Source organism: Erythrolamprus reginae, chromosome 11, assembly GCF_031021105.1.
Source record: "Erythrolamprus reginae isolate rEryReg1 chromosome 11, rEryReg1.hap1, whole genome shotgun sequence".
Classification (NCBI taxonomy): Eukaryota; Metazoa; Chordata; class Lepidosauria; order Squamata; family Dipsadidae; genus Erythrolamprus; species Erythrolamprus reginae.
The window spans coordinates 11,649,398-11,662,565 of record NC_091960.1 but is presented as its reverse complement, the minus strand read 5'-3'; the positions used below and the strand labels follow the sequence as shown (position 1 = coordinate 11,662,565).

Below are 13,168 nucleotides of genomic sequence, written 5' to 3'. Positions count from 1 at the left end.
ACAAATTAACAATATTAACAATAAATTAAAAAGTAAAAAAAGTAGCTCGATCAGCAACAAAGCTAAAACCTAAGAGTTAAAATCCTTCAAAACTGGATTCCTTCTCATCATTAATTGGATTTACATTATTGTTCTGTTTTTATATATGCTGTGAGCCACCCTGAGTCCTTGGAGAGGGATGGCATACAAATCCAATTAAATAAATAAACAAACAAACAAATAAATAAATAAGTGTATCCAAAGAAGAGCTTCAGCATTAGCTGCTGTGAGGTTATCAGCATAGAAAACCAATGCAGAGAGAGCAAGGAATAGTTACTGTAAACCTGTTGACAAATACACACAGGGAGTAAAAAAAAAAGCCTCTGGGTTTCAGCAAGAGGTAGCTGTCTTTTTTCACGGTGGGGGGGAGAGGGGGCATGCACACACACACACACACACGACCTCACCGGCTTCCCATTGCTTTTTCCCCCTCTCGGTTGGAGCAAATGGCTGCCTCCTTTGCTTGAGCCAGGGAGAGGAACTACCGCGTGCGAGAGGGGACAAAAGCTGGTGCCTCCTCGCTCTGGCTCAAGCAATGGCGCCCTCGTGTGGTGACTTTGTCAATGACCCGAGTATAAGCCGAGGTTGTGTTTTTCAGCCCATTTTTGGGCTGAAAAACTCGGCTTATACTCGAGTATATACGGTATATATATATACACATAGTAAAATACATGATGAAGGTTATAGAGGAGATACTCATAGTAAAATATATCTATGAAAGAATAGAAAAGAAGATATAGTAAAAGAACATATCAATGAAAGAATAGAATAAGAGATATAGGAATAGAAGAAAGGTATAGGAGATATAGGAGAGCAATAGGACGGAAGGCACTCTAGTGCACTTGTACTCGCCCCTTACTGACCTCTTAGGAATCTGGATAGGTCAACTGTGGATAATCTAAGGGCAAAGTGTCGGATTGCTACAGAATGCAGTGGTGCAGGCAAATATTCTTCCCCTCCAAGGTTAGCTTAGCTCCATCCCTTCTTACATTCCGAAATCCCTCCAGACCTGGTTATGTTAGCGGCCCTGAGGCTCCCAAGGAACGGGAGACAAGTGCGCTCCCAGAACAGCACATGTTACACCTCTGCTCGGCTGCGTCTGTTGCCAGTTTGCTTCTGGGTACAATCCAAACTGTTGGTTTAAAAATTTAAAGCCCTTCGTGGCACAGGAGCAGGCTATCTGAGGGCATCTCGCCCTAGTTACCCATCCCATTAGATCATGCAGCGAAAACATGCTGCGTGTACCATCAGCTAGGGCATGGGGAGCCCTATCTGTTGGCACACAACCAATTGCCCTAGCTCAGCTCCAGCGCACACGTGTGTGCCCACCATTTGATTTTTTTTGGGTGCACCGAGAGGCTCTGGGAGGGTGTTTTCAGTCTCCCGAGGGCCTCCAGGAAGGTAGGGCAGGGAGTTTTTGCCCCCCCAAACTCCAACAAAGAATAGAAGAAGAAGAATAGAAGAACAGAATTTTATTGGCCAAGTGTGATTGGACACACAAGGAATTTGTCTTGGTGCATATGCTCTCAGGGTACATAAAAGAAAAAGATACATTTGTCAAGAATCATGTGGTACAACATTTAATGATTGCCATAGGGGCCAAATAAGCAATGAAGAAACAATATTAATAAAAATCTTAGGATAAAAGCAACAAGTTACAGTCTTACAGTCCTAAGAGGGAGGAAATGGGTGTTAGGAATGATGAGAAAAACTAGTAGAAATAGAAGTGCAGATTTAGTAAAAAGTCTGACAGTGTTGAGGGAATTATTTGTTTAGTAGAGTGATGGCGTTCTGGGCAAAACTGTTCTTGTGTCTAGTTGTCTTGGTGTGCAGTGCTCTGTAGCGACGTTTTGAGGGTGGGAGTTGAAACAGTTTGCGTCCAGGATGCGAGAGGTCAGTAAATATTTTCCCCACCCTCATTTTGACTCGTGCAGTATACAGGTCCTCAATGGAAGGCAGGTTGGCAGCAATTGTTTTTTCTGCAGTCCCAACAGATCTCCGGTGGGAGTTGATTCCAGAGGGCAGGGGCAACCACAGAGAAGGCCTTTTCCCTAGGGCCCACCAGCTGGCATTGTCTTGCTGACGGGACCTGGAGAAGGCCGACCCTGTGGACCTTAACCATTCGATGGGATACGTAAGGCAAGAGACGAACCCGTAGGTAATCAGGTCCTAAGCCATGTAGGGCTTTAAAGGTCAACACCAACACTTTGAATTGTGTTCGGAGACTAGTTGGCAACCAATGCAGTTCGCGGAGTGATGGCGAAAAATGGGCATATCTTCATCAGCCATCTCCAGACCTGGAGGCTATTGACTTTACATCTGAGGGCTGATAGCCAGCCCAGGCTTCCTCTCTCCTTCTCCCCCTCCCTCCCTCATAAGTCAAGGTCCACCTACTGACCAATGAGCCAGAAATGATAATGTCTCCATTAGCAATCCTTGCTCTTTAAGCCTCCCGAAATGTCTAACTTCATTTCTTTCAACATAGTTCCTCCAGAGTTCTCCCCTGAGCAGACCCACCTAGTGCAAGCTGTGGAGCATGGATCTGCCCAGTTGCCCCTTTTGGTTTCTGCCAGTCCTTCCGAGATCACCTATCACTGGAGTTTCCTTGGAGAGATGATCTTAACAGGTGGGTCCCACACCTTAGGGTGAAATCTAAAGAACCGAGAACTTTGGGCAAGGTAAGGATCGGTGGATATCCTCTACCTGCTGCTTTCTATGAAATAACCCACTCTGTTGTGGTCCACCAGCAGATTCGGACAGTGAGGAGGTTGGGGAGGAACATGGGCCAGTCCTGAAGTCTGAGGAAGGCTCTGATGAGTGCTCTGCATCCGAGGCAGAGATGGGGCCAGGGCTGTCAGACAGTTATCAGTTGCCTTTGGAGTCAGATATCAGTGAGGCAGATGAACAGCTGGAGCCTGTTCCCACTGTGTGCTGTCAAACAAAGGGAAGAGCTATGGAACAAGGGTTGACTTGGGAGTAAGGCCACAGGTGGACAATGAACGGCCCCTCCCATTGGAAATAAAAAGGGAGCAAAAGGGGAGGGGAGTTGCAGGAGACAACTACTTTGCTTAATTGGTTAGTGACTCGCAGAGACTTCTTGCCAAGTTTTGAAGATATCGGCATGGCAGCTCTCCAAGCCAGATAAGGTCTGTGACTGTAAATTTACCCTTGAAAGACTTGGATGGATGTGAATGAGAAGAATTCACAGCAACTTAATAAAAAAGGGTTTTTTGTTGGGGCAAGGCATCTGCCGCATGGTTTGTGGAATCCTAGGTCCAAACACACTCCCTCATTTCTTATATAACTACTCTTTGCTTTTTTTAAAAAATGTGCATGCTAATGGCCAAACTGCATTTGATGTCCTGTCTACCTGGACTTTCTGGGAGACCACAGAGGGAAAAGAGGGAACAGCACAATGACAAACCAGAAGTGTGTTTTTCTGAACTTCCGGTTTGTCAGTTGGGGGATTTTTTTTGCGACCCTGAAACTTCCCTGAAGCATCTGGAGGACGAAATGGCCTTTCCCAAGGCCAGAAATAAGCCTGCACTGAGCTGAAACATGGCAAAGTCTCACGTGTCCTCCATTATGGCATCACATGCCAGCTGTGGCACACATGCCATAGGTTTGCCATCACGGACCTACAGTATGAAACTCCCCCTCCTTGCTTTGGTACTCCAAATGCTTGCTTCTTTGTCGAGCTTGACTTGTGATGGATTGTCTCTGTCATAGAGGGATCCCCACGGTACCACTTACGGGATGGTGGATCTCTGGAGATCTGGAATGTGACTCGGGCTGATGCCGGCAAATACAGGATCCACTGCGAGAATGCAGAAGGAGAGAATGAAACCGCCATCACCCTAAACGTGCACTGTAAGTTGACAGATTGGGAGGAATATATTTCCTGCCTTCACACGTCTATAGAGATTCAAGAAAGAAAGGTTTGGTTTAACCCACCCTTTCCCAAGCTGGTTTCATCCAGATGTGTCTCACCAGCTTACATCAGGCCAGCTATAATGGCTTGTGGCCAGGGGTTATGGGAAATTTGTCCCAACATTTCTTGAAGGACTCAGATTGACACATTTTTCCATGTCTTACTCAATTTTATTTTTTAGTTTCTTCTAAGAGGTGTCACACTCGATTTAATTGAGGGCCCCATCAGGGTTGTGTTTGACCTCGGAGGGCTGGAGGGGATGAAGCATGGCTTGGGGTGTGGCCATGGTGGGTGTGGTTTGGGACTCATGTCGGTGGCACCTTTCTTTCTTTCTTTCCTTCTTTCCTTCCTTCCTTCCTTCCTCTCTCCTTCCCTCTCTCCCCTCCCCACCCTTCCTCCTCCCTCCCTTCTCCCTCCCTTTCCCTTCTACCCATCGCCCTCCCTTCCTTCTTCTCTCCCTCCCTTCCATCCCTTCCTTCCTTCTTCCTCCTTTCCATTCCACCCACTCCCCCCTCCCTTCCTTCCTCCCTCTCTCCCCTTCCTTCTCCCTCCCTTTCCCTTCTACCTCCCTCCCTTGCTTCCTCCTTCCTTCCTTCTTCTCTCCTTCCCTTCCACCCACTTCTCCCCTTCCTTCCTTCCTTCCTTCCCTCCTTCCCTTCCTTCCTTCCTTCTTTCTTCCCTCCTTCCCTTCCTTCCTTCCTTCTCCCTTCCCTCTTCATTCTCCTTTCTTCTCCCTTCCCCTCTTTCCTTATTTTTCCTTCCCCACTCTCTTCCTTTCTTCACTCTTTTTCTTTTGTCTTCCCTCTTTTCCTTTCCTGTCTCTTCTTGCATTCTCAAACAGAAAAGGGGAGACATTTCTTATTTTCATTTGTTTTTATAGCCTTCTGCAGAGTGTGGGGGAGGCACACTGGCAGAGGCACCATGGGGCAATCCTTTGCTGTTCCAAGGCCGGCCCCATGGGCCAGGTCTAAACACCCCATGGACCAGATCCAGCCTGCGGGCCTTGAGTTTGGCACCCCTGGCCTATTTAATTAAGTGGTTTGTATTATGAGGATTCTTATATTGGGCAAGAGGTTGCACTAGAGGTTCTCCAGGTTCCTTCCAACATTAGGATGCCATGATTTACTGTATTTTTCAGAGTATAAGATTCATTTCCCCACCCCAACACTAAAAGAGGCTGAAAATTTGGGTGTGTCTTTGCAGGCTTGTGTTCATTGCTACTCCTTCTGAAAAAGGTTTTTTCAGCCCGAATGAGGTGCTAACAATCTTTTCAACTTGCAGGATTTTTTCATTGCTACTCAAAGAAGTTTTTCCCCCCAGCCCTAAGTCTTTGCAGGCTTGTTTTCATTTTACTCCCTCTGAAAAAGGTTTTTTCAGCCCGAATGAGCTGCTAACGATCTTCCCAGGATTTTTTCATTGCTACTGTGAAGAAGTTTTTTTCCAGCCCTAAGTCTTTGTAGGCTTCCCCCCCTTCCATCTTCCTCCCCCAAAACTAAGGTGCACCCTATACTCCAGTGCATCTTATACTCCGAAAAATACAGCAGGTCACCATCTTTCTCCCTTCAGGTTTCTCAGGGGTTAGGTCTGATCTGTGCGATTTTGCTAAGTTTACATAACCGAATGTGTTTACTTAATCTGCACAATACATTAAGCATTATACGCACACAGACACCTCCAGCCAAAGCTAAAATTAATGGAGAGCTTAGCTGGTTGTAGAAATGCAGCTGTCAAATCCTTAACACGGCTTGAATAGACAACTATGTGAACTGAGTTATGCTTTCTCTCTCTCCCCCCCCCCAAAAAAACCCCCAACCTAGATTCACCCTCTATCCGCAGCATTGCAGACCCAACTTACGTGGACCTAGGGCATACCGCCGAAATTGTGTGCCAGGCTGATGCCAACCCTATACCGAATTTCCAGTGGAGGTGGCTGGTAATATATTTGTTATATTTGTACATACATGGTGAAGAGGTTGAGAGGGTTGGTAGTTTTAAATTTCTGGGTATTCATATCACAGAAGGCATCTCATGGACTATGAATGCTAACAAGCTTGTGAAGACGGCACAAAAGAGGCTGTACTTCCTAAGAATGCTCAGGAAGATAAATCTACCTCCGCATCTATTGTCCTACTATCACAGCACCATTGAGAGCATCCTGACATATGGCACTCTCGCATGATATGGAAGCAGATAAAAAAGCTTTATAGGGAATCATTAGAACTGCCCAGAATATCATTGGGCTCCAGCTACCAGCCCTGGATAATATCTTGACATCTCGCTGTTTTAGGAAGGTGCACAACATTCTCAGAGACTCTTCTCATCCTGCTTTCAATCTTTTTGGACCATTGCCTTCTGGCAGAAGATACAGCACAATTAAAACTCGAACCCCACGTTTTCTGAACAGTTTTTTTTTATCCCAAAACTATAATTGCACTTAACAATGTACAGTGATACCTCGTCTTACAAATGCCTCGTCATACAAACTTTTCGAGATAGAAACCCGGGGTTTAAAGGTTTTTTTGCCTCTTCTTACAAACTATTTTCACCTTACAAACCCACTGTCGCTGCTGGGATGCCCCACCTCCAGACTTCCGTTGCCAGCGAAGCGCCCGTTTTTGCGCTGCTGGGATTCCCCCGAGGCTCCCCTCCATGGGAAACCCCATCTCCGGACTTCCGTGTTTTTGTGATGCTTCAGGGGAATCCCAGCAGTGCAAAAATGGGCACTTCGCTGGCAACGGAAGTCCAGAAGTGGGGTTTCCCAGCGAGGGGAGCCTCAGTGAAATCGCAGCATTGCAAAAACACAGAGGTCCGGAGGTGGGGTTTCAAGGATTTGGTGTTTTTGCGATGCTGCGATTTCACTGATGCTCCCTTCACTGGGAAACCCCACCTCCGGACTTCCGTTGTTGTTGTTGTTGTTGTTGTTATTATTATTATTAATTGGATTTGTATGCCGCCCCTCTCCGCTCGTTTTTGCGATGCTGGGATTCCCCTGCAGCATCACAAAAACACAGAAGTCCGGAAGTGGGGTTTTCCATGGAGGGGAGCCTCAGGGGAATCCCAGCAGCGCAAAAACGGGCGCTTCGGCTGGCAAAAAGGGTGAATTTTGGGCTTGCACGCATTAATCGCTTTTCCATTGATTCCTATGGGAAACATTGTTTCGTCTTACAAACTTTTCACCTTAAGAACCTCGTCCCAGAACCAATTAAGTTTGTAAGACAAAGACTAATCCCTCGATTAGTGTGGGGGTTACGTTCCAAGACCTCCCGCACTAATCGATTTTCCGCGGTATAGTGGTGCGGAAGTAAAAACACCATCTGCGCACGCGCGCCCTTTTTCCATGACCGCGCATGCGCAGATGGTGGAGCCAGGGAGCAACGAAAGTGCGGAAGCCGACAAAGATTGCTTTGAATGTCGGCTGCCCCCACCCCCCAACACCCGCCCGCCCGCCGTTCACCCGCCCGCCCGGCCGCTCACTTGCCCATTCACCCGCCCGGCCGCTCGCTCACTCGCCGCTCGACAGCAAGAGGGGGAGAGATAGAGAAAGAGAGAGAAGGAAAGAAAGAGATGAGAGAGGGAGGAAGAGAGTGTGAGAGGGAGAAGCAAGATAGAGAAAGAGAGAGAGAAAGAAAGATGAGAAAGGAAGGAAGAGAGTGAGAGAGAGGAAGAAAGAGAGAGAGAGAGAAGAGTGGAAGGAAGAGAGAGAGAAATAATAGAAAAAAGGGGAGAAAAAAAGAGAAATGAGAAAATGATTGAAGCAGAGAATGACAGGAAAGAAAGAGAAAGAGACAGAGAAGTGACTCTTGGTGATGACGTATGACGTCATCGGGTGGGAAAAACCGTGGTATAGCAAAAAAACCGTGGAGTATTTTTTAATTAATATTTTTTGAAAAACCGTGGTATAGCGTTTTGCACTAATCGAGACCTCACTAATCGAGGGATCACTGTATCACTGTACTAGGGGGACAATGTACCAGTGAACCACTGGACCATACTACTTGGTCTGTTGTGTGGATGTTGGATGGTTCAAGTGGGAAATTGTGGCAGGTTGAGCATGTTCTTTCGGATTCTTATGTATGTTGAGATTGGTCTTTGGCATCGTACAAATTTCGTTGCATGGTTATAGGACAATAAAGTGTTTATTTATTTATTTAAAGTTAGAGGACTAAGCCAGGAGAAAGCAGGGGAAGGATTGGCATTGATTCTGTATGCGAACTCAATAGCGGTGCCAGCGGGAGAAGGTTTCTTCTCCAATTAAAATGGATGAGATGTAGCCATGCCAAGAGAGTTGACCTTTTTTTCCAACCTCCTTTACAACTTGATGGCTAATAATGGTTCTTTAACGGCCGCTAAAGACTAAAGAATACTTATTTTAAAGGCTTTGGTAATGTACCTCTGAACAATCAGACATATTGCATGGACTGCGGGGAGATGGACATTAAAAAAAAATGGCATAAGAATGAGCTATGCGTTTAACTGTCTGGCTGGAATTTTGCATTACTCCAAGATTACGAGGCTATTTTGAAGGAGCCGATGCTTCTTTAGAGACTGACATTATGTGGTCGGTGGTTTGCTCCACTTTTACTCAATACTTAAAGGTAAATAAGAGATGGGGATTTTTTTTTTTAAGTCCAAGAATTTCTGGGGATAATCTTCCAGGGGCTACGTGCCAGTGGTAAGTGGTGCCAAAGGCATGCTTAGGAAAGCCGCACATCTACAGGCGGATGTGAGATGTACTCTATGTAGAAGCCAGTAGGCTGGATTGAATTATGGGGGTGGTTGGGTGAGGAATCTGCAATAAAGAGAGTTCTGAATTCCAGCTAATCCTCAGTTTACAATCACTTACATACAATAAGCACTTGCTGGTGCAGTGGTTAGAATGTAGTATTGCAGGCTAATTCTGCTGACTGCCAGCAGTTCGATCTTGATTGGTTTAAGTTGGACTCAAACTTTTGTCGGTAAAATGCGGAGCCAGTGTCAAAATTTCAAAGCAATCGGTGAAGAAGATCCTGTTTTAAGCACTTGTATGTTTTTTTAAAAAAATAGTTTTTATTAATTATTTACACTGAAACTGTTCTGTCGGGCTCTCTGGTAGACTCCTCCCAAAAATTCACAGGTACAAATTTCAGACACACACACACGTTTGAAAATTCAAAACAATGTTCTTTATAATGAAAATTCACTTAAACCAAGCCCTCTTTTGGTATAGCAAAGAGCACTCGTCTCCAAACAAACTGGTAATTTGTACAAGTCCCTTATCAGTTCTGTGATACTTAGATTGCAGCTGTGAGGCAATTCACAGTCCTTCTTCTTTCACAAAGTGAAACACACTTTGCTCTGGTTTAGTTTCAAAGTGGGGAAAAATCAGCACACAAAAGGTCAAAGTCAGCAAGGCAGGCACGAAACACAACAATCAGATAATCCTCCACAATGGCCAAACCCACAGGCTGCTATTTATAGCAGCCTCACTAATGACCACAGCCCCACCCAACCACAGGTGGCCTCATTTTCTTTGATAATAATCTCTCAGTTGTTGCTGCCTATGCATCGCTCTCCGCATGCGTGGCTGTATCATTAACTCTTGTTCTGAATCCAAGGAGGAGCTAGATAATTGATCTCCTTCTGAGCTGTCTGCCCCACTCTCCTCCTCCCTGTCACTCATGTCTTCTTGGTCAGAGGAGCCTTCATCAGCAGATTCCACCAGGGGGGCAAAACAGGCCTGCAGCATGTGGATGTCTCCCCCACATCCACAGTCCTTGGGGCAGGAGCTGGGCCAGAGCTAACCACAACAGAAACAAGACAAGTACAATTCAAGGAAAAGAGAACAACAAAGCAGTACACACAATATACAAGAAAAGAAAAAAACGCACAATAAATAAAACAAAACATATTTTTGCCAGCCTGCAGGTTGGCATTGTTACTACAGCTTTCACTAGTGTTTACTGTGTGCATATTTTTACACGAATCTTGGTCGTGTATATTTCACTCTTGTATCCAATATTTCATAACAAAGGAGTAGCAAAGGGTAACAAGATTGCTAGGAAATAACATATTTGACTGCATTGTAAATGTTTAAAGTTTTAAAAATTTTTTTTTTTTGGTCTACCCAATTATACCATCTTTTCCACGTCTGGTAGAATTCTGTGTTATCTTTTTGTCTAATTTCCATTGTCAATTTATCCATTTCAGCAATTTCATATATTTTATTTATTATATTTAAAGTTGATGGAACATTATTTAGTTTCCAATTTTGTGCAAATGTAATTCTGGCTGCGGTAGTTATGTGTGCTATTAGGTATCTATCCTCTTTTGCTAGTTTTTGCCTAATAATTCTGAGCAAATATAACTCTGGTTTTAGTGGAATTTGTAAATTTGTTATTTGCTCTAAAAGATTTTTGATTTTAGTCCAATATTTTCTGGCATTGGGGCAAGTCCACCATGTGTGGTAGTAGGTTCCGGTTTTCTTTAGGCACTTCCAACATGTTGGTGATCTGTTTGGGAACATTTTAGAAAGTCGGGCAGGTGGCAGATGCCACCTATAGAACATTTTATAGATATTCTCTTTATATGTTTGAGCACTTGTATGTTTTTAACCTGTCACAAGTGTGACATCTATATAATATAATAGTAGGTATATAAAAACACGTCTATAGTTGAATGCAATTTAGCCTTGATAGCAATAGTATTTAGACTTATATGCCACTTCACAATGCTTTATAACCCTCTTTGAGCCATTTACAGAGTCAGCAAATTATCCCCAATAATCTGGCTCCTCATTTTACTGACCTTGGAAGGATGGAAGGCTGAGTCAGCTTTGAGCTTGGTGAGATTTGAACTGCCAAATTTCAGGCGGCAGAAGTAGCCTGCGGTACTGTACTCTTTATGAGCCAAAGTGGCGCAGCAGGTAGGGTGCAGTACTGCAGGCCACTAAAGCTGACTGTAGATCTGTAGGTCAGCGGTTCAAATTTCGTCACTGGCTCAAGGTTGACTCAGCCTTCCATCCTTCCCAGGTGGGTAAAATGAGGACCTGGATTGTGGGGGCAATAGGCTGGCTCTGTTAAAAAGTGCTATTGCTAACATGTTGTAAGCCGCCCTGAGTCTAAGGAGAATAAATTATTATTATTATTATTATTATTTATTGGATTTGTATGCCGCCCCTCTCCGCAGACTCGGGGCGGCTAACAACAATGATAAAAAACAGCATGTAACAATCCAATTTAATAAAACAACTAAAAACCCTTATTATAAAAACCAAACATACACACAAACATACCATACATAACTTGTAATGGCCTAGGGGAAGGAATATCTTGGAATATCTTAACTCCCCCATGCCTGGTGACAAAGGTGGGTCTTGAGTAATTTGCGAAAGACAAGGAGGGTGGGGGCCGTTCTAATCTCTGGGTGGAGTTGATTCCAGAGGGCCGGGGCCCCCACAGAGAAGGATCTTCCCCTGGGGCCCGCCAAACGACATTGTTTGGTCGACGGGACCCGGAGAAGGCCAACTCTGTGGGACCTTATCGGCCGCTGGGATTCGTGCGGTAGAAGGCAGTTCTGGATGTATTCTGGCCCAATGCCATGTAGGGCTTTAAAGGTCATTGCCAACACTTTGAATTGTGACCATAAACTGATCGGCAGCCAGTGCAGGCCGCGGAGTGTTGCAGAAACGTGGGTGAATCTAGGAAGCCCCACGATGGCTCTCGCGGCCCCACAGCTCAAGGGAAAGGATTTCCAGCTGCTAGTTGTAAGGTTTAATGCAACCTTCCTGTTATTCTGGCATCTCACGTAGGGCGATTTGGAGCGCAGCCTGGAAGAGTTGGGTTTTAAACTGTCGTCCGAAGGACTGGTGGGCACGCTGCAGGTTCAGGGAGCCCAACGAACGCACGCTGGACTTTATGAGTGTCAAGTGGATAATGGCATCTCCCCAGCAGCCAAAAGCAGTGCTCGTTTGATTGTGCGATGTAAGTATTAAACACTAGTCGATCTTTAATATGTCCTAGACTTAAAGGCTCCTTGAAAAACCCGATGTTTTACTTGTCATAATTGCTTGCAACTCACCCCCTGGTGTGTTTCTCTGAGCCCTTCAGTGTCATCCCTTTCTTTGCTTTGCTTTTCAGCCAGCAGCTTCCACACATGCAACGCAACTTTAACCACACGTCTCTCTTCTACTCTAGACCCACCAGAAATCCTCAAGGGCCCCGGGCAGAGTAAAGTGGCAGCTTCAGGCGATGGAGGAAGCAAAGCTGTGCTTCAATGCAGTGCTCAGGGTGTGCCCAGTGTGCTCTTCAGCTGGGCCAAGAGCGGGGTGTCCCTCGATCTCCAAAATCCCAGGTGAGATTCCTCATCAGGAGGGGAAGCAGTTAGAAATAAACAAGAGTTGAGTAGTGATGGGTGAACCGAACCCGCACAATTCGGGTCTGTACCGAATTTTGCAGCGTTCGGTATGCCGAACACGAACCTGAAATTTTTTCAAACTTCTGGCAAAGTTCGGGGTCGTGTTCGGCGTTCGGAGCTTTGACGTCACCGGCAGGTTGCTAAGGACACCAAGGTGATCACTTCCTGGATTCCTTAGCAACCTGCAGGTGACGTCAAAGCTCCGCCCCCGGAATCTCTTCATGGGAGGGATTCTCCAGCTCCTTCAAAGGACACCGCAGTGGCGCTGCAAGGAAAGGGCGGTCCTTTCATGTAAAAATAAACATGGAATCCTGGAAGTGATCACCTTGGCGTCCTTAGCAACCTGCCGATGATGTCAAAGCTCTGCCCCTGGAATCTCTTCGTGGGAGGGATTCCCCAGCTCCTTCAAAGGGAGGTCTTCACGTAAAAATAAACATTGTTATTTTTACGAAAAAGGACACCGCAGTGGCGCTGCAAGCAAAGGGCGATCCTTTCACGTAAAAATAAACATGGAATCCAGGAAGTGATCACCTTGGCATCCTTAGCAACCTGCCGGTGACGTCAAACTCCGCCCCCAGAATCTCTTCGTGGGAGGGATTCCCCAGCTCCTTCAAAGGGAGATCTTCCCATAAAAATAAACATTGTTATTTTTACGAAAAAGGACACCGCAGCGGCGCTGCAAGCAAAGGGTGGTCCTTTCACGTAAAAATAAACATGGAATCCAGGAAGTGATCACCTTGGCGTCCTTAGCAACCTGCCGGTGACGTCAAAACTTCGCCCCCGGAATCTCTTCATGGGAGGGATTCC

At 45.6% G+C, this 13,168-nt stretch overlaps 2 protein-coding genes across 2 annotated transcripts in view; one reads left to right on the top strand and one right to left on the bottom strand.

The window, feature by feature from the left end:
* The window catches only part of LOC139173994 (IgGFc-binding protein-like), an 842,349-nt gene that overhangs the window by 194,368 nt on the left and 634,813 nt on the right, over nt 1-13,168 (bottom strand). The gene's annotated exons all lie outside the window — the stretch shown is intronic.
* NPHS1 (NPHS1 adhesion molecule, nephrin) overlaps nt 1-13,168 on the top strand; it is an 87,589-nt gene that overhangs the window by 44,965 nt on the left and 29,456 nt on the right. Inside the window, exons 16-20 of the mRNA XM_070764152.1 lie at nt 2,525-2,665; nt 3,769-3,909; nt 5,788-5,903; nt 11,757-11,928; nt 12,142-12,298. Of these exons, the coding sequence (XP_070620253.1) occupies nt 2,525-2,665; nt 3,769-3,909; nt 5,788-5,903; nt 11,757-11,928; nt 12,142-12,298 (727 nt within the window). The remainder of the gene's footprint in view (nt 1-2,524; nt 2,666-3,768; nt 3,910-5,787; nt 5,904-11,756; nt 11,929-12,141; nt 12,299-13,168) is intronic.